At 34.5% G+C, this 21,596-nt stretch overlaps 1 protein-coding gene across 11 annotated transcripts in view; it reads right to left on the bottom strand.

Moving 5' to 3' along the window:
* ANKRD31 (ankyrin repeat domain 31) overlaps window positions 1-21,596 on the bottom strand; it is a 153,433-nt gene that overhangs the window by 42,574 nt on the left and 89,263 nt on the right. For 7 of the 11 annotated variants that reach the window (XM_072958492.1, XM_072958488.1, XM_072958493.1 and 4 more), the window contains 5 exons: window positions 15,788-15,932; window positions 11,543-11,595; window positions 9,088-10,612; window positions 8,141-8,311; window positions 4,018-4,200 (listed from right to left, as the gene is read on the bottom strand). In XM_072958492.1, coding sequence (XP_072814593.1) covers window positions 4,018-4,200; window positions 8,141-8,311; window positions 9,088-10,612; window positions 11,543-11,595; window positions 15,788-15,932 — 2,077 coding nt within the window. The remainder of the gene's footprint in view (window positions 1-4,017; window positions 4,201-8,140; window positions 8,312-9,087; window positions 10,613-11,542; window positions 11,596-15,787; window positions 15,933-21,596) is intronic. The other 4 variants (XM_072958494.1, XM_031674925.2, XM_072958495.1 and 1 more) reach the window with 4 other exon arrangements.

The following is a 21,596-nucleotide window of genomic DNA, read 5'->3' as shown; positions in this document are numbered from 1 at the left end:
TGGAGGCTAAACAATATACTACTAAACAATTAGAGCACTGAAGAAACCAAAGAAAAAAAATAAAAAGAGACAAATGAAAATGAAAATACAATAATCCAGAAGCTATGGGGTGCAGCAAAAGCAGTTCCAAGAGGGAAATTTATAGCAATATAAACTTACCTCAGGAAACAAGAAGAACTCAAACAAACATCCTGACCTTACATCTAATGGAACTAGAAAAATAACAAAAAACCCCAAAGTTAATAGAAGGAAAGATATCATAAAGATAAGAGTAAAAATAAATTAAACGAAGGCTAAAAAAAAATAGGAAAGATAAATGAAACTAAGAGCTCATTCTTTGAAAAGATAAAACAAAATTGAGAAAACTTTAGCCAGACTCACCAAGAAAAAAAGAGGGCCCAAATTAAAAAAATAAGAAATGAAAAAGAAGTTATAACTGACACCACAGAAATACAAAGGATCATAATAGATCACTATAAATCACTAAATGCTAAAATAGAATACTTACAAGAAATGGGCAAATTCCTAAAAGTGTATACTCTCCTAAGACTAAATCAGAAAGAAATAGAAAAATATGAACAGATCAATTACCAGTAATGAAACTGAATCAGTAATTAAAAACTCCCAAAAAGTTTCAAAGGTGTATTCTAACAAACATTTAGGAAAGAGTTAACACCTATCCTCTAACTATTCCAAAAAACTGCAGAGGAAGAAATGCTTCCAACTTATCTACAAGGCTAGCATCTCCCTGATACCAAAATCAGTTGACGATATCATGCAAAAATAGAAAATTACAGGCCAATATCACTGATCAACATAAATGCAAAAATTCTCAACAAATATTAGCAAACTGAATCTAACAATACATTAAAAGGATCATATACCATGATCAAATGGGATTTATTCCATTGATTTAAGGATAGCTCACTATTCACAAGTCATTCAGTGTGATACATCACATTAACAGTTTGAAGAATAAAAACCATATGATCATCTCAATAGATGTAGAAAAAGCTTTTGATAAAATTCAACATCCATTTTGATAAAAACCCACCACAAAGCAAGTATAGTGGGAACATTCCTCAAAATTATAAAGACCATATATAATAAGCCCACAGCTAACAGCATATTCAATGTGTATGTGTAGAAGCATGTTCTCTAACATCAGAAACAAGATAAGGATGCCCACTCTCACCACTTCTATTCAACACAATATTGGAAGTCCTAGACACAGCAATAAGACAAAAAACAAAAAAGAAATAAAAGGAATCTAAACTGTAAAGGAAGAAGGAAACTGTCCCTCTTTGCAGATGAAATGCTATGAAAAGAAAGTCCTAAAGACATCACCAAAAAAACCTACCAGAGCTCATCAATGAATGTAGTAAAGCTGCAGGATACAAAATTAATATACAAAAATCTGTTGTATTTCTATACGCTAACAACAAATTATCAGAAAAAGAAATTAAGGAATTTCCCCATTTTCAATTGCATCAAAAAGAATAAAATACCTAGGGGTAAACGTACCTAAGGACATAAAAGATCTGTACTCAGAAAACTAAATGATAGTGATGAAAAACTGAAGATGACACAACTAGATGGAAAGATATACTGTGTTCATGGACTGGAAGAATTAATATTGTTAAATTGACCATACTACCCAAGGCAATTTACAGATTCAATGCAATCCCTATCAAAATACCAATGGCATTTTTCACAGAACTAGAAGAAATAATTTTAAAATTTGTATGGTAGCATAAAAGATCCTGAATAACCAAAACAATCTTGAGAAAGAACAGAGCTGGAGGAATCATGCTTCCTGACTTCAGAGTATACTACAAAGCTATAGTAATCAAAACATTAGCATACTGGCACAAAAACAGACACACAGACCAATGGAACAGACTATACAATCCAGAAATAAACCCATGCACTTATGTCAATTAATCTATGACAAAGGAGAAATGAATAAACAATGGAGAAAAGACAGTTTCTTCAATAAGTGGTGCTGGGAAAACTGGACAGCTACATGTAAAAGAATGAAATTACAACATTTCTCATACCATATACAAAAATAAACTCAAAATGGATTAAAGATCTAAATATAAGACTGGAAACCACAGAAATCCTAGAAGAAAACAGGCAGAGTACTCTTTGACATAAATCATAGCAATATTGTTTTGGATCTATCTCATAAGGCAAAGGAAATAAAAGTGAAAATAAACAAATGGGATCTAATTAGAATGGAAAGCTTTTGCACAGAAAAGGAAACCATCAACAAAATGAAAGGAGGACTTACTGAACAGGAAAAAATATTTGCAAATGATATGACCTATAAGGGATTAATTTCCAAAATACATAAATAGCTCATACAACTCAATATCAAAAAAAACCCAAAAAACAAAAAACCAAACAACCCAATCAAAAAAATGGTCAGAGGACCTGTAAAAACATTTTCCAAAGAAGATACACAGATAGCCAACAGGCATGTGAAAAGATGCTAAGCACTGCTAATTATCAGAAAAATGCAGATCAAAACCACAATGAGATATCACCCTACTCCTGTACCATCAGAAAGAATGCAAATAACAAACATCTGTGAGGATGTAAATTGGTGCAGCCACTGCAGAAAACAGTATGGATGTTCTCAAAAAACTAAAAATAAAACCACCATATGATTCAGCAATTCCACTCCTGTGTATGTACCTAAAGAAAACAAAAACACTAATCCGAAAAGATACATGCACCTCAATGTTCATAGCACCATTATTTATAATAGCCAAGATATGGAAACAACCGAGGTGTCCATCAACAGATGAATGGATAAAGAAGATGTGATGGACAGACAGGTAGATAGGTAGGTAGGTAGGGTAGGTAGAGACACACAATGAAATACTACTTGGCCATAAAAAGAATGAAATTTTGTCTCATGCAAAAAATACAGATTGACCTGGAGGGTATTATGCTTAATGAAATAAGTCAGACAGAAAAGATAAATACTCTATGTTATCACTTATAGTGTAATCTAAAAAATAAAAGAAACAAGCAAATACAACAAAACAGAAACAGATTCACAGATACAGAGAATAAACATTAGTTACCAGTGGGGAGAGGGTAGTGGTGAGGGACAAGATAGAGCAGGAGATGAAAAGGTACAAACTACTACATATAAAATGAATAAGCTACAAAGATATACAGCACAAGGAATATAGCCAATATTTTATAATAACTACATGGAATATAATCTATAATAAGTTTGAATCACTATGCTGTATACCTGAAACTAATATACTATTGTAAATCAACTATACCTCACTAAAAAAAGTGTTTCATTTAAAAAAAAAAACTCCCCTAAAATAGTTGTTGATACAAGTACCAAAAGACTCCCAGAACATAAAATATAATGGGGCCAGAGTAAATACTAATCATGTCAACTGGTTTCAAATCAGATATTAAAATAGAGTAAGATACCTGACATTCCTATTTTCTTCTGCCACATTTTTCTTTAAAATGACATTTGATCAATCAACCTTTGAGCTTTTTCCCCTCTAGAATTCTTCACACAAGTGTTTTTTTGTGCTTGAGAAAAACAGTAGCAGATCAATTTTAAAATGGAGATTTAAAATAAAACCAAGGAAAAGGAGAAAAAGGAACAGTATTAAGAGAGAAGGAAAGAAAAGAACGGATAGGAAAATGGGAAAGTTTGGCATACTTTCCAAAGTTAGGGAAGGATACTAAGGCCTCCAAGGAGAAGGCCTTAATAAAGCTTCTTTTGCTCCTCATTCTGTATATTCCCTCTCAGCACTCCCAAATGTATGTTAAGAACCGCTTCAAAGAAGGTTATTTTAGCAATTGGTGGGAACCAAGATAAATCTGATACCAAGTAAGTAACAATATATTACAATTTTTTTCAAAATTAATGGCTATACATCAACCAGGATCAAAATGGGGAAGGGTAGATGAAATGTATGTATCAGTGAGTTCAAATTATAAAGACAATGAAAATTTACAAATCCAAACCTGCATTATTTTCTAGATTCACATCTGCTCCAGACTGTACTAGAGCTTTCACCAGAGACAAATTTCCTCTTCTGGCAGCCAAATGAAGCCGGCTTTCCCCTCTGGCAGGCCTCTTGTTGATCCCAGCTGTTTCCATTTCTGTAAGTTTGCCAAACATAACTGAGGCTTCTTTTCTACCAAGTGCTGATTATTATGAAAGAGATCAGAAAACACATAGCAACTTCCTCAAAACATCCTAAGCAGGACACACTACAGAGAAGCATACCTTAATTAATACTATCATTGCTGTTACTATTTGGAAGTGTAACTTACAAAGAAATGACAGAACATCTAAGACATTACTTCAAATTCATTCTAGCAGTTGTTCACTATATCATATGCTTGATTTAAACAAATAAAACTTGCTTCATTTCTACACTCATTTCACTCTCAGTAGTCCTTAAGCAATTTATAAAAAGTTTCTTAAAACAAAATGATTTCATAAAAATCTTCTTTCTATAACTATTCCCTATCTCAATCAGTGTGTTTCTGATCATACAAGATGCCAAGAACCAAACTATGGGGTATGGCCTATTAGGTACTTTATTTTTCTTTCATAGAAAATGCAGTACAGTATCATTATCCATTGATTTTTTTAAAATCGTTTCCTTGCATCACAAATTAGAAAGACTTGAGTTGGAGCTAAAAACAGTGAACAGTTTTTTCCCTATTTCCTCCCCCAGACCATGCTAAAATGATGTAGTGAAAGGTTCTAAGTAAGATCATATAAAGAAAATAGAAAAGGTAACAACAGAGGACAAAGACTTCACTTGAGGAAGTGGAAAGTCACTGACAGAAGAGTTAACTGATTTGGCAGAGTGTGGAATGTTCCAACCCAAGTACCTGCAAAGGGAATCTGGAGGAAGAGAGGCCACGTAAACCCAGGTACTCAGCACTTCAGGGTATCACCTACCATAAAAGGCAGCGCGTGAAACAGGCTGGAAACAGGAAGACTGAAAGTATAGATATAGAAAAACTGGGACTCCAACTTCCCTTTCCCAAGCCCAAACTGCCTGGCAAGTACTCCCCAGCCAGGAACCTGGAGGTTTATTTTCTGTAGAAATTGCATCAGCGAAGCTTCAGACTGTGATGCAAGGCAAAGTACAGGATTAGGATGAAGAAACAGAAAAGTCCCTTAACCCAGTAGTTCTCAAGGTGTAGTTCCAGATTAGCGGTATCAATATCACCTGGGAAAATACTTAGAAATGTAAATTCTCCAGCCCAGCCCAAGCCTACTATAGAGGGTAGACTTTAAAATTGTTCCTAATGATCCTCACCTCCCAGTATTTATGTCCTTGTATAACCCCCTCCTCTTGACAAAACTTGCTTCTAGTGAACAGAATACCTCTCCCTTGTGGGTATTTCACTTCCTTGACTAGGTTACAAGAGACTGTATCATCTTCTGTTTTACTAACAGACTTGTTCTACTGCCTTCAGCTTGCCCAGCAGATGAAGCAAGTGGCCACGCTGGAAAATTTCATGCGGCAAGGAACTGAGGATGACCACAGGACATGCACAACTGTCAAGGAACAGAACTCTATCAACAACCACATGAGCTTGAAAGTGAACCCTTCCCTAGTTTAGCCTTCAGATGAGACCCCAGTCCTGACCTGCATCTCGATCGCAGCCTTTGAAAGATCCTGAGCAGAGGACCTGGCTAAGCCATGCCCAATTCCTGACCTACAGAAAGTATGAGATAACGTGTGTTGGTTAAAATTAGTACGTTTGTGGTAATTCAGTATACACTAATAGATAACTAATATACCTACTGAATCAGACTTTCTGAGAGTAGAGCCCAGCAATCTGTGTTTTAACAAGTTTTGCAGATGATTTTGATGCAAGCTAAGGTTTAGAACCACTATATTAAACCATGAGCCCCTTTCCCTGCCCTATTTCCTAAATGCCAGCAACCAGGCATATAAATTCAGGGCAACAGATAGAAAGAATAGAGGAACACTCTCTAAAAGATGGATTCTTTGGTTATATCAATCACAGGGAAGACTGACAGCCTCATGTCTATCTTCCATTGACATCCAGATAAAAACATACTGCTCTTTGGATATCTGCACTCAAGTTCTTTATTGGAAGAAGATATATATTTCATGTTATACATACATATATAGAATGTATTTTAAAATTACAAAATACCTAAGATAGTAGGCCTGCAGATTGCAAGTTTGAATTGAAAAAGCTCTCCCCAAAATTGTTACTGTGGATGGTACAAATCCTCTCACTTTGTTCCTGATATATCTGTAGCAAAGAAGCTAGGCACATGGCAAATATTTTGGGGCAAAAATCAAAAATTATTCAATGTTACTGCCATCATAAATTTCTGTAACATTCAACTAAAATGTTTAAATAACAATATCTGACAGAAACTAGAAAGGAAACAAATAGTATTCACACTGACCTCACAAGAAATTTCTTCATGAAAGTCCACTGTAGTTAATGTTAGGTACTTCTTAATTACATTATACTTTATTAATATTTGAATTATTATTAATTACTTATAAAGTATAATGCAATTAAGAAACACTCATTTTTCAGTTTCTTTATATGCAATCTTTCTTTTCTTCCCTGGAAGCTTTTAGGATCTTTTCTCCCTTGTTTTGAAATTTCAGTGAGATAGATGTTTTCTTACTCATTGTACTGGATACTGGTTCACTCCCTTTCAATATGGAAACTCCTGTCCTTAATTTCTTGTACTATTTTTTTGGTGATTTCTTCTATTTTCACTGTTCTTTCTGAATACCCTGGAGTGATCTTCTGATCTTCTCTCTCTTTATTTTCCTTTTTTTTCTTCCATTTTTGTCCTTTACAGGAGACTTGTAAATAAACCTTTGCCTTCTAATCCTGCTATAGATATCTATATATTTTTTTAATTTATGCAATTATATTTTTAACATGTAAGGACTACCTATTGTTCTCTGAATGTTCCTTCCTTTGTACACATTATTTTTTTCAAATTTTAGAGATTTCCTGATTCTTGTGTTGTTCCTGTTTCTTCTGGGTTCCTTTGGTCTGGTTAGTTTGCTTCAATGTCTCTTTTATACTGGGGTTTTCCACAAATATTTGATCTTTGGCTACCCATATTTAAATGAGATAAACTAAAATGCTGATTGAAAATGCGTGAAGGACGAGGGGAGTAGGGCAGCGCTCAGGGCCTGGCTGAATTCTCTGTTGAGTGATCAAGACGTATGCTGGCCTTTGTGTTAGTGAATAACCAGATGTCAATATTTAGAATTCTTTCCTCTGGGACAGTTCAATTTATTTATTAGTTAAATCAAACAATTGGGCACTGTGTTCTAAATAACAGGGAGGAGACACTATTTTTTCTTCAAGTAGTCTACAGTCTAGTAGAATGAGAGACATGTAAAAAAATTACATTAAAATATGATTAAGTGCTGTTAGGGAAATGTATTAGTTTCATGTGATAGCTGTAACAAATGACCACCAATTAGGAGAATCCTTCCTGGCCTCTTCCAGCTTCTAATGGACACCAGCACTCCTTAGCTTCCTTGGCTTTTGGCCAAGAGAATGCCTAATATTCCTACCTTCTATTACATCAACTTTTTCTTACTAAATCAACTTTTCAGTGCTTAACATTTAACCTGAAGTGGTCCAGCCTATTACTCACCACAGAACTAGCTCCAAGAACTATTAAAGCATAGTTAGCTATCCATACTGCCAAGTGTACCCAGTTCACTCATCTGACACACAGAAACTAGTGGCTATGCTTCTTTAACTTTCCTATGTTTAAACGGTTCAGTGGAAGTATCTAAGGGGTCTGGCACAATTCAGATGTGCTGCCCCTACTCAACATTCTCACTGTCTCTACTGTTTACCTTATCTCCTCTAACATAAATTAGTCATAGGCAAAAATACAACAATATATTGGAAGACTAACAGATTCTCAAGTGGTGCTTTATAGTAAAACCATCTGACAAATACAGCTAAAATAATCTTACAAATTAGTAAACTAGTAAAAACATAAACAGTAAATCTGTACAAATTCCTTGAAGGACAATATATTGCTAGGTTTGATCATGCAAACCTTTACCTATATAAGTAGAGAAATACACACCTTGGCTGCAGGTAGCTTTCAAGAAATTTTGTTTTTTCCTCAAATTTTTAACTTTTTTGTGTTCTTGGATATTAGTAGGCATATGAATTTCTAAATCTGTTTTTTCTTTTTTCTCCTCACAATTTCTTATAGTGCTTTCATCTCCATTGACAATAATAGTTAATTCCTCATCTGAAAAAGAAACATTTTACAATATCAGTGGTACTGGTTACTTGACTAAAAAAGAATCTAGTCAAGTAATTGTTCCAAGCTTCTGTTCCCAGCTGACTGTTTATTTTAAAGGAATGGAAGCCTTTAAATATGTTTTCATAGGGAGGAAGTGGATGGGAAGGGATAAATTAAGAGTTCGAGATTTGGAGATACTGACTGGTATATATAAAACAGATAAACAAGGTTATACTGTATAGCACAAAGAACCATATTCAGTATCTTATAGTAACTTACGGTGAAAACTAGTATGAAAGCGAATATATGTATATTCATGTACGGCTGAAACATTGTGCTGTACACCAGAAATTGACACAACATTGTAAACTGACTATACTTCCTCCCCCAAAAAAAGAAAGAAAAAAGTTTTCATACAATATAGTTTGCTGGTTGCAATTTCAACAGTGAATCATTGAAATCAATGGAGCTAACAATTTCCTGCAATGAAAATGATTTTAGGCTTCTTGATGCTAAATAAGAGCTACACTAAAAAGAAATATAAAAATTGACAGAAATACTATTTATTAACTTCTGTCAATATCAATTTAGCACCATCTTTGATGATAATGGCTTTACTTTCAAAGTAAACACTATTACTTAACTAATTAATAGTATCTCCAAGTTACGGCCCACATGTCCTCATTCTTACCAGTTTGGGCATGGGTTGAGTGAAATTCAGCTGGAAATTTCTATAAAATAAGTAAATCTACAGCACATGTGTACAAACTGAGCAATACTACTACCTGCTTTGTGAGAAATCTCCTTCTCTTCTCTTTGACTAAGTTGTGAGATGCTGGTCAATTCTTTACTGATATTGTCAGTGGAATGAAAATCCATATTATGTATGGTTTTGTTCCCTTGTCTCCTTTTTTCAACTTTAGTTGTTTCTATTACTTGAGAATGAACAACTGTGGATAAAGAGCTATTTGAAGAACTTGTTTTTTGGCCTTTGTCAGTGTAATTCCTTTCAGCATCTCCTTTCTTATTCACCTTTTCCACAGTGTGTGCATCTGTCTGATTCATTAAAGGAGCTGATGTTCTGTAGCTACAATCCTGTGGCCTCTCGAATAGCTCCGCATGACTAGTCAACTTTGAAACTTCATGTATTGAGTGTGCTCTCGTACAAGCCGAGGAAGTATGCTCAGGACTCCCATGTAAATGATCAAAAGAAGTTCTGCATGCACATTGTTCATCATCTGGAACGTGTTCAGAAACCATTATATTACCGGAATTTGAAAAATTAATAGCTTCCTGTTGTGGAAGTATGGTTAAGTTGTCTGCTTTGAATGCATTTCCTTGTGAAAAATGGTCTTCAGAAGGTAAAAACTGTTGAAAATCCATTTCTTCCCTATTTGTTATATTCTCTTTATAATTATCCTGGTTTTTGTAATCTGAAAAACTTACCACCTTTTTAGATTTTACAGTCTCTCCAGAGGCACGGGAACCAGTATCATCATCACCATCATTAAAGTTTTCCTTTATAAAGGATGGAGAAGAATTTTCCCACTTATTATGGCTCTCATCTTTTTGATCTGAGTTACTGTTTTCATAAGATTTACAAGGGCTAGTGTGCTGCTGGTCTTGGTGAGTCTGAGGCTGCTGATCTGCAGTAACAGGTGGTAACTTGGTCGTTTTATTCAAAAAAAGTCCTGAGAAAGAAACAGCTTCAACTTGGTCAATGGATTCTAATCCCAGAAATTTTATTTCTTGACTATCTGATAAATCCAGGCTCTGAGTATGTGTCTCTTTGGAAACTGAACAAGTCTCCATATTATTACCTAAACCAATTTTCAAGCCTGACGGAGCTGAGCTAGAAGGTTTACATGACTTTTCTGGAAGGTGATCAAGGGTTTGGAGAATCTGCTGCTGATGAGGAACCAACTTGTTTGTTCTTCTGGAAGAAGAGACAGCTATTGTCTTTCTTGGATTGCTTTCTTGGATTATATGATCCACTTGAATCCTTTTATGTCGTGTATATCTTCTTCCTTTACCTTTAGACACATTTGTGCTGGGATTCCTGACATTATGGAGATTGTCCTTTCTGAGTCCTGTAGAGTATTTCTGGTTAAGAGCTGACTGCTTATACTTGGATTTACCAAATTTCCTGCTTTGGGAATCTTTTTGGTAATATTCATATACAGCTTCTTTATTTATAAATAAACTGTCTTTGCCTTCTTTATTGACTTTTGCATGTTCTGGCTTCTGTCTGTTGGAATTTTCATCACAAGCAAACCCACTGTGATTTTTAGAACTGAATTTTGGTTTCTATAGAAACAAAATACATAGCATTAGTTTTCACATGTAGTTCTACACTCAATTCATTCTGGATTGTTGATAAAGCAAACTATTATTCCATTCAATTTACAACTTGATCTAACAACAGGGTCTGCTGGGATATATATAACTTGATATATATTTCAGAAAAGTAGACTAACAGAAGAAAGGTAAATGTAATAGACTCAGATCCAGTATGTTTACTAATCTTTATTTGCTGCTGTGCATTTTAATTTTTTGCCAATATTTTAGCACTAACGATCTTATTTTCACAATAAAAAATTTAATCTACTTAATTTTTATAGGCTTTTAAAATAATCAGATAAAAGTTTTCCTTTTAAAGGAAACTTTACAAGAGTGCTTTAGAAACACTCTCCCCTCTCATTTGTTACATAGATAGAGCTAGAATTAAGAGTTTATTCCTCTGCTATCTGTGAGAGACCACAGGTTGGGCAGCAGAAGAAGGGATTTAAAAAAAAAGACGATGTGCAACCAAGTTGCCGCTAAGATTAAAATAGGAACATTGCTTCCTCTCACATATCACAACCCAAGCATCGGATGAAGAGTAAATGCCCACATGTAAAGTCTGAAGCGATGGATCAACACCTTTGACTCTTATACTGTGCTTAGGCCAGAGGAAATTCGACATGGTTGATAAACCTCATGGCTCCATGCAGAGGAGGAAGGAAATGGCTACCAATACATTAGTGTGTCCAGATACGTTACATTTACTCAACTGCTTCCCAAACTAACAGCCCAGAACCTTCTGGTTCTCATGTAGTTATTCCAAAGTGTCTTAATCAAAGGTGAAGCCACTATTCCTGGTGAATGCTTCAGTAGTCTTCCTTTCCCCTCTGATGATCTATAACATCACCAGCAAGTGCATTTTACAAAAATGTTTATTGCTAAACAGAGATATACCTTGTGCTGGTGTGCATCCTCTCTGTCTGAAGGGTCAGTGCTATTCTTTTGAGCTGTAAACAAAAAGAGAAAATCAAAGGAGACAGCCTCCACTGGTCAGACTCTAGAATTCTAAAACCCCAAGTCCTTTGTCATGAGAAAACCAAGTGGAAAAAGTGAAATTATGCAAACACTTTCTCTTAAAATTGGCACATATAACATTCCTATAATTTATAATTTACATATTTATTAGAAACCAAATGCTATCTTTAGAGAGCTGAAAACATTACTGTAAGAAATGCAAAACAGACTCAATAAAATAATGCTAAAGATGGACACTGAACTCAGTATTGTTGTATTCCCCACAGTTTATACTCAGATATGCTACTATGTGCAAGCTTTTATAAGGCAAAAAATTATTTCATAATTAATTGTATTATCATAATTTCCTAATATGTCTGTCTTAATAAAGTTGCAGGACACAAGATTAATATACAGAAATCTGTTGCTTTTCTATACATTAATAATGAACTACTAGAAAATGAAAGCAAAAAAAAAAAATTCCATTTACATTCACAACCTTACCAAAAAGAATAAAATACTTAGGAATAAATTTAATCAAGGAGGTGAAAAACATGAAAACTATAAAACATTTATGAAGCAAACTGAAGATGATACAAAGAAAAGGAAAGATATCTTATATTCTTAGATTAGAAGAATTAATACTATTAAAATGATCATACCACCGAAAGCACTCTAAGGATTTAATGTAATCCCTATCAAAATATCCACAACATTTTCCACAGAACTAGAACAAATAATCCTAAAATGTATATGGAACCACAAAAGACCCTGAATTGCCAAAGCAAACTTGAGGAAAAACTGGAGGTCTCATGCTCCCTGACTTCAGACTCTATTTCAAAACTACAGTAATCAAAACAGCATGGTAATGGCACAAAAATAGACACACAGATCAATGGAACAGAATAGAGTTCAGAAATAAATCCATGCACCTACTGTCAATTAATCTATGACAAAGGAGGCAAGAATAAACAGTGAAGAAGAGACATTCTCTTCAATATACAGTGGCTTCAATAAGTGGTAAAATGGACAGCTACATGTAAAAGGATGAAATTAGAACATTTTCTCACACCATATACAAAAATAAACTCAAAATGGAATAAAGATGCAAATGTAAGACTGGAAAGCATAAAACTCCTAGAAGAAAAACATAGGTAGAACACTCTTTGACATATTATAGCAATATTGTTTTGGATCTGTCTCCTTAGGTAAAGGAAACAAAAGCAAAAATAAATAAACGGGAAAAGCTTTTCCACAGCAGAGGAAACCATAAACAAAACAAAAAGACAAACTACTGAATGGGACAAAACATTTGCAAATGATATGACCTATAAGGTGTTAACATCCAAAACATATAAACAGCTCATAAAACTCAATATCAAAAAAATAAACAACTCAATCAAAAACTGGGCAAAAGATCTGAACAGACATTTTTCCAAAGAAGATACACAGATGACCAATATGCACATGAAAAGATGCTGAACACTGATAATCCTCAGAGAAATGCAGATCAAAACCACAATGAGACCTAATCAAACTTACCAGTTTTGCACAGCAAAGGAAACCATAAGCAAAACAAAAAGACAACCTACAGAATGGGAGAAAATATTTGCAAAAGATGAGACTGATGAGGGCTTAATTTCCAGAATATATAAACAGCTCATACAACTTAATAAGAAAAAAACAAACAACCCAATCTAAAAATGAGCAGAAGATCTAAACAATTCTCCAGTGAAGACATACAAATTGCCAATAGGCACATGAAAAAATGCTCACTATTGCTAATTATCAGAGAAATGCAAATCAAAACTACAATGAGTTATCACCAAACACTAGTCAGAATGGCCATCAGTGAAAACTCCATAAATGATAAATGCTGGAGAGATGGTGGAAAAAAGGGAACCCTCCTATGCTGCTGGTGGGAATGTAGTTTGGTACAGCTGTTATGGAAAACAGTATGGAGATTCCTCAAAAACTAATAATAGACTTACCATATGATCCAGCAATCCCACTCCTGGGCATATAACCAGAGGGAACTTTAATTCAAAAGGATACCTGCACCCCCAATGTTCAGAGCAGCACCATTTACAATAGCCAAGTCATGGAAATAACCTAAATGTCCATCAACTGGATAAAGAAGCTGTGATATATTTATAAAACAGAATACTACTCAGCCATAAAAAATAATAAAATAATGCCATTTGCAGCAACATGGATGGACCTGGAGATTGTTATTTTAAGTGAAGTAAGCCAGAAAGAGAAAGAAAAATATCCTATCCACATTTATACGTGGAATCTAAAAAAAATAGAAACAAGCTTATTTACAAAACAGAAACAGACTCACAGACACAGAAAACAAACTTATGGTTACTAGGGGTTGGGGGAGAAGGAGGTGAGAAGGGATAAATGGGGAGTTCAAGATTTTCAGATATTAACTAATATATATAATATAGATAAACAACAAATTTATACTGTATAGCACAGGGAACTATATTCAATACCTTGTAGTAACTTATGGTGAAAAAGAATATGAAAATGAATATATGTATGTATATGTATGATTGAAACATTATGCAGTACACCAGAAATTGACACAACATTCTAAACTGACTATACTTCAATTTAAAAAAAAAAGCACAATGAGATATCACCTCACACCTGTCAAAATGGCTATTACCAAAAAATCTACAAATAACAAAGGTTGTTGAGGATTTGTAGAAAAGGGAACCATCGTATACTGTTGTTAAGGAATGTATATTGGTGTGGCCACTATGGAAAATGGTATGAAAGTTCCTCAAAAAAACAAAAAATAGACTACCTTATGATCCAGCTGGGTATATATCCAAAGAAGATGAAAACACTAATTCAAAAAAATACACACACCCCAATGATCATAGATAGCAGTATTATTTACAACAGCCAAGATATGGGAGCAACCTAACTGTCCACAGCAGATGGATGGATAAAGATGTGATAAATGTATATACAATGGAATATTACTCAACCATAAAAGAGAATGAAATTCTGCCATTTGCAACAACATGGATGGACCTGGAAGGTATTATTTTTGGTGAAGTAAGTCAAAGAAAGACAAATACTCTATGGTATCACTTATATGGAATCTAAAAAATAAAACAAACCAATGTATATAACAAACAATGTATAAATAGAGACAGACTCACAGATACAGAAAACACACTAATGCTTACCAGAGGGGAGAGTGAAGGGGGAGCAGCAAAACAGGGGTATAGAATTAAGAGATACAAACTACTATGTATAAAAAGCAGCAACTATATATTGTACAGGGAAATAAAGCCATTATTTTGTAATAACTTTAAGTGGAGTATATAACATATGAAAATATTGAATCACTAGGTTGTACACCTGAAACTAAAATAGTATTATAAATCAGCTATACTTCAATAGAAATAAGTAAATAGATAAATAATTCTTAATAATCTTTTTGAAATTGTAGATCAAGGTTTTCTGTTTGTTTCCTTTTTTTGTTTTTTGTCTTTTTAAATGGAGGTACTTGGGATTGAATCCAGGACTTTGTGCATGCTAGGCATGTGCTCTACCACTTGAGCTATACTCTCCCTCTCAAGAGTTTTTTTTTTAATTGAACTACAGTCAGTTTACAATGTTGTACCAATTTCTGGTGGACAGCACAATGTTTCAGTCATACATATACATATTCATTTCACATTCTAGATCCAGTTCTTTTATAGTCCAACTTAACAGTGTAATGAATGAAAGGACAAAAGTGCAGTCATAAGAAAATATTCTTAAGGAATGGAAGTAAGCAATCCTGGCCATATTCAGGGAAAAGGATACAGCCAAATATAATTTACATCACCTCATTTACAATAATTTACATTATTCAGTCAGTGGATAATGGGGGTGAAAAAACAGAACTTTACAAAAGTTTTCTTAACTGTCTGCAGTGCACATTCTGGGGGAAAAGTACATTTGATATTATCTTTCTTTGTTCTTTTAGAGTCTTTCCATTTGATGAATCTGCAAACAAATAGTGTGCTCTATGAAAGGAATGGAGCAAGAACACCACTGGATGGATTTTCTCAAAACTTATGAGGAAAATCTATTCAATTTCTATAATTCTAAATTCAACTTCTGTAATTCTGCACTGACATGATGAACAGATATGACAAGGCAATTTAATCTTACCTGATGTGAGATGTCTTTTATGTTTAGAAACATATCTCTCAAGAAGACGCTTCATACATAAATCTTTGGCCTCATCCAAAGCACACTTTCCATTGTCATTTCTACATAATGGATCTGCTCCATTCAAAAGAAGTAACTCTGCCACCTAGAGGAAGATTGTTCGTGGGAGGGAGCCCAGACAATAGGTATATTATCATAAATGTGTGCTAGCATACAACTCTAACCAATATCAAAAAATTTTTTCAACAATACAGAGTTTGGGTTTACCTGTAGTATCTCTGCCAAATAAAAATAATTAATGTAATTGCTACTGAAACATAACTTGTTGATATACATATGCCTTCTCTCACAAAAAAAGCAAAAGGAGAGAGGGCATGAAGGAGAGGGAAGGTTGGAGAGAGGGAAAGGCAGAAATGCTAGTGGTTCAGCTGCTGGTGAAATGGAACTAGCCGATACACCAGGAATTAGGACTGGGTTCTGCAGTAGTAAATGTAATTTTAACGGATTTCAGGAGATAGTTATGTCTTCTATATAAATCTGTGTTGCTGTTACTTCTCAGTGTTAGGGAGAAACTGGTAAATCCTCAATCTGTTACTACTCCTCAAGTAACTTCCACTACAAATCTCTCTCTGACTTCATCACCCACTGATGCCCTAAAGAAAAAAATGGCCTCTCCTTTCTTTTATGCACATATTTTACATCCAATATACTCTGTAGTATACTTAGTTCTTATATTATCTATCTCTCCTGTACTCCAAGTTTTTTAAAAGCCAGACTTTTTTCCTTTTAAAGTTAATGTATTATTTTTGAGTAAGGAATTAATAAATACAGTTCAAAATACAGAAGGCTCAGAAAAATAAGTTTCCCTCCTCTACCTTTGTCCTCCAGCCATCTAATTATTTTTCCTCAGTCAGTTCTGGTATCAGTTTCCTCTGAATTTTTCCAGATTTAGTCTAGTCCAGTAGGAATATATGTAAATATGCATGAATGTGTATATATATATTTTCCTACACAAGTGGTCATATACTATATACATTCCTCAGTATCTTAGCTTCTTTCTCGCCCACCCTATCCTACAACAGACCTTGAATATTGTTTCATATTAGTATGGACTGAACTTCCTCATTCTTCTTAGCAGCTGAGTAATAGTTTACTTTTGAATGTATTATATGAATGTACTATAATTTATTTAATCAGTACCCTACTGATGAATGTTTAAGCTGCTTCTAAGCTTTTGAAACAGATACATACCTAAATCATCTTTATATCCCCAGTGCCTATCTCAGTATCTGGCATAGAGTGTATGTTCAATAAATGTTGTTTAATAAAAGAATAAATGTTGATCAAGGAGGATGTGGAGAATACGGTTTAAATAACAATACTAGAAGAGGCCTAAACCTCCAAGGTAATGTCTGGAATGAGAAAAAGGATCCGAATATCTGTAAATTTTATGCACCTAAAAATTAAAGATATATACATTTTTTCTTTTATAAGAAAGCATTCTAGGAGAGAAAAATGTCCCACAACACACATGGACATTATGACCCAAATCATTTAAAAATTATTAATACTCAGAAACCTGATGATTCTGCTTTTCAAATGACTTTATTGTGGGAATTTAATGCTAGATAGGGTGACTGAAAGTAATAGTAAATTAATTAAATCTATTAATTCATATACAAGCCACATACAAGAAGAAGATAAAAGAACTTATGCCTAGTCTTCATGTTTTGTTCAGCAAAACAAACAGCGCACTGTTTTCTTTCAGGAAAAGTAGTTTTGTACAAGGGTTGCCAAAAGAGCTGTGTTGTTTATCTCTGGAGGTTTTATGTCAAATAACTAACCATGCAGTATGAGAGTAACTCAGGACCAAGGAGCGTGAGAAAGGAGCCTGGAGGAAGGGAAAAGGCAGGGCCAGCACCTCATTTTTCTGGAAATCTGGGTTGGTGATCCCAAGGAAGTGGATACATTACTCTGGTAGTCTCTGTTTTAGACAATGGATACTCTGCTTCACCAACTATCCACATTTACCAATTTCCTCTATAGCTTGGTATTAGGAATTCTGAAGTCTACTTATGTTATATATCCTCTAACTTAAAAAAAAAAACTCTCTTCTCACAAAATGGTAGTAAATAAGTTATCCCAGTGAGTTTTTTACCCCTATTTAAAATCTGCATTTAGGTTCTGTATTAGTTATCCGTTACTAACAAACAAGTTACCTCAAAATTCAGTAGCCAAAACAGTAATAAATATTTATAATCTCACAGATTCAGTGGGACAGGAATTTGGGAGTGGCATAGGTGGGTGGCTCTTTTTCTCAGGGTCTTTCAGGAGTTTGTAGTCAAGAGGCTGGCTGGGGATACAATCATCTAAAAGCCTGACTGAGGCTGGAGGATCTGATTCCAACATGGCTCACTCACATGGCTGTGGGCAGGAGGCCTTAGTTCACTGCCATGTGAACCTCTTCACACTGTTGCTTGAGTGTCTGCACAATATGACATCTGGCTTCCCCCAGAGTTAACGAACAAGAGAGTGAGAGAACAAGGAAGAAGCCACAACAGCCTTTAACCTAGTCTCAGAAGTCACACACCATGTCCCTTCTGTCACATCCTACTGGTTTGAAGCAAGTCACTGAAACTCCAGCCCACACTCCTGAGAAGAGGAATTGGGCTCCACTTTTTGAAGGGAGGAGAGTTAAACAATCTGTGGACGTATTTTAAGGACACCATGTGTTCTTAACTGGAATAAGCAGAGCAATTTCAGTAAGTGGTGCGCATCACAATCCTCAGTTTATCAGGCAGTAGGCCCCTCAAGGAAATATACTTCTGCTTAAAGCTTGCCCATGGATTTTCACCTTTAATCAATTACTGAATCAAGTGCTTTCCTCCCTCTAGAATCCGCTGACTTCCCATGTTGCTGAACCACACTGACTCCATTTTGTCAGCTCCATCTCAGGCCTGAAGCCTACTTCCTCCCGTTTCTGTGTGCCTGAGTTCTAGCTGACTCACAAGGACTGCATTCTAGCCAGATAAATTCATACCAACTTTTACCCTTGCCTTCATCTGATGTGGAAACTGGAAGGCTGCCTTTTGCTAACACAGACAGTTAATGGTCATCAGACTTTTAGAGAAAGGAAAAACCCCTGGTTCCAGTCAGTGTGGACATGCTTCTCATCAGGTAGTCAGGTAGTCTATTTTTAGCTTTGGCCCCTTTAAATCCCTCTGTACTCCTTTCAGTGGTGTGGAATACAGCTGTCAATGCCTCTGGATCATTGTCTGTCCCATACTGCCTGTATGTAAGTTACCCACAATAAACTTCATAATTGCACTTCATGGAATTGCCTACTTTGTTTTTCAGTCTCAAAGTTCCTTTCAGTTCAGGGGATATTATTCCATATACCCGCCTTCCAACAACTTCCTTGTCTAAGAAGCCAATAGGACAGAGAATAAAATTCTTTCGAGTACTTGAAAAGTCAGTATTTTGACCACATATACCTAATGGGATATAAACAAAACAAAAAAAGCACTTCAACAGTAGTTTCACTGTTAATAATAATATTGCTAATATTACTAATATCACTAATAGTAATACTGTAAATATATGGTACAATAAAGAAATAAGTTAATTATTAAGAAATAAATATTTAACACAACAGAAAAAGATACAAGTATAAAATCAAAGTTATTAAGAATCAATAATATTTAGTTTGAAATGGAATTATCAGCAAGAATTCATGGTTTGTTTTTCTTTCTAAAAGTATGTATTTCACTGAAAATGCTTAAAGGAAAGAAATCCAATAGTAATGAGCACACCTAGCACCCAGATTGTGGTCTCTAAATAGATTTCCTGTTAAAACATCCATTTACAGAAAATACGGGAAGAAACAAGCTACACAATATCACAAAGATAAAATGGGTCAAATCCAGAGTTTAGGAAATTCTAAAAGACAAATGACCCAAGTTCTACAAGACATACAAAAAATAAAAATATAGGAAGAACTGTTAGAGATTAAAACATACTTAATATGGACTCTTAAAAAAAGAGACAAATTTGAATTTATTTACAAACAGAAACAGATTCACAGACGTAGAAAACAAACTTGTGGTTACCGGGGGGAAGGGGAGGGGTGGAGGGATAAACCGTGAGTTCAGGGTTTGCAGATACTGGCTACTATATATAAAACAGATAAACAACAAGGTCATACTGAATAGCACAGGGAACTATATTCAATACCTTGTAATAGCCTATAATGAAAAAGAATATGAAACAGAGTATATATATATGTATATATAACTGAATCGCTACTCTGTACACCAAAAATTAACACAACATTATAAACCAACTATACTTCAATTTTAAAAAATACTTAAGAGACAACAAATGCATGTAATGTACAGACCTTGATGGGTCCTGTTTCAAACAAAATCTTGCAATACAAACATTTTTAGATAAGTTGGGGAATCTAAATATGGACTGGATATTATTACTAAATGGTATTAAGAAACTTAATTTTTATTAGGTGAGATAACAAAAAATGTTCTTATCTGTTAGAGATGCAGAGACACAAGAACTTACAGGTACAATGGTATGATGTCTGGGATTTTGTAAAAATATTTCCAGCAATGACAAAGTACCATACATGTTCCAGCCTGGAGAGAAAGTTTGACTCTTTACAGTCTAATAGAGTTTATAATCAAACTTTATAAGAGTATATAATTGAACTTTATCCAAACACAAATTGAATGCATAATCACCACCTCTGAGGGGTATATTTTCAATATATGTGAATCCCAAAAACACTGTCAATGAATTTCCAATTCAACATCTCATATACCACAGGACACCTGATCAAATAAAAGCTTGTTAAAATTGTGGTAACTTACACTGACTTGTCATATCATTTCCTTTACATACTAACAAAGAGAGTCGAATAAAAGATGAATCAAGGTTAGTCTGAGATGACTTGCTGTTAGTGATGTCTGTGGATTCTCAAAGATCACTGCATTCTTGCCTAAATGTCTCCTAGCATATGTTCAGTAATTTGTTCCAGATTGTTCTAAGGAATCACTCTGAGCTGATCATCTGTAATTCATAAATTCTGCCTTTTCCACACTTAAAAGAATGTATTTATTTTTTAACAGTTTTACTGGGATATAAACCACACACCAAACAATTCACCCATGTAAAGAATATAATTCAATGTTTTTTCGTATATTAAGAGGGTTGTACAATCATAACCACAATCTAATTTTAGAACATGTTCATTCCCCCAAAAGAAACCTTTTAATCATTACCTGTCACTCCCCATTACCACCCTCTATCTCCTCCTATTCCTAATCTTCTGTCTCCACAGATCTGAACTACTATGGGTATTTCAAACAAATGGTATGCGTTTTTAAACTGCTTTTCACTTAAAAAATAGGATATTATCTTTTAGCATTTCTATCTTTTCGTATCTTTCCAATATAACAGTCAATGCCTGTAAGATAATATGTTCAAATTCCTTCAACTCTGGAGTGTTTAAGAAGCTCACATTCCCCAGCTGCTGGGTCCAGCACTGGGGTCCCATGGCTTTCCTGTCTCACACTCTAAGAAGGAAAAATTCTCCTAAAGTCTGTAAAGTATTATACAAAAAGAGTCTTAAAGAAGTTTAAAAAAATACTATGTGTAACAAAAATACATTCTGTATTTATTAAAAGTAACGTGTAAAATGGCATCTACCATACTAAGCACAACCAACCCATCACACGTAAAATTTTATTATAAGTTCTGAGTATTGATTAGCAGAATAAACCAAAACTGAATTCCT

This window comes from Vicugna pacos, chromosome 3, assembly GCF_048564905.1.
Source record: "Vicugna pacos chromosome 3, VicPac4, whole genome shotgun sequence".
Lineage (NCBI taxonomy): Eukaryota > Metazoa > Chordata > Mammalia > Artiodactyla > Camelidae > Vicugna > Vicugna pacos.
Note: the sequence above shows the minus strand (reverse complement) of the source record. Positions and strands in the feature narration are given on the sequence as shown.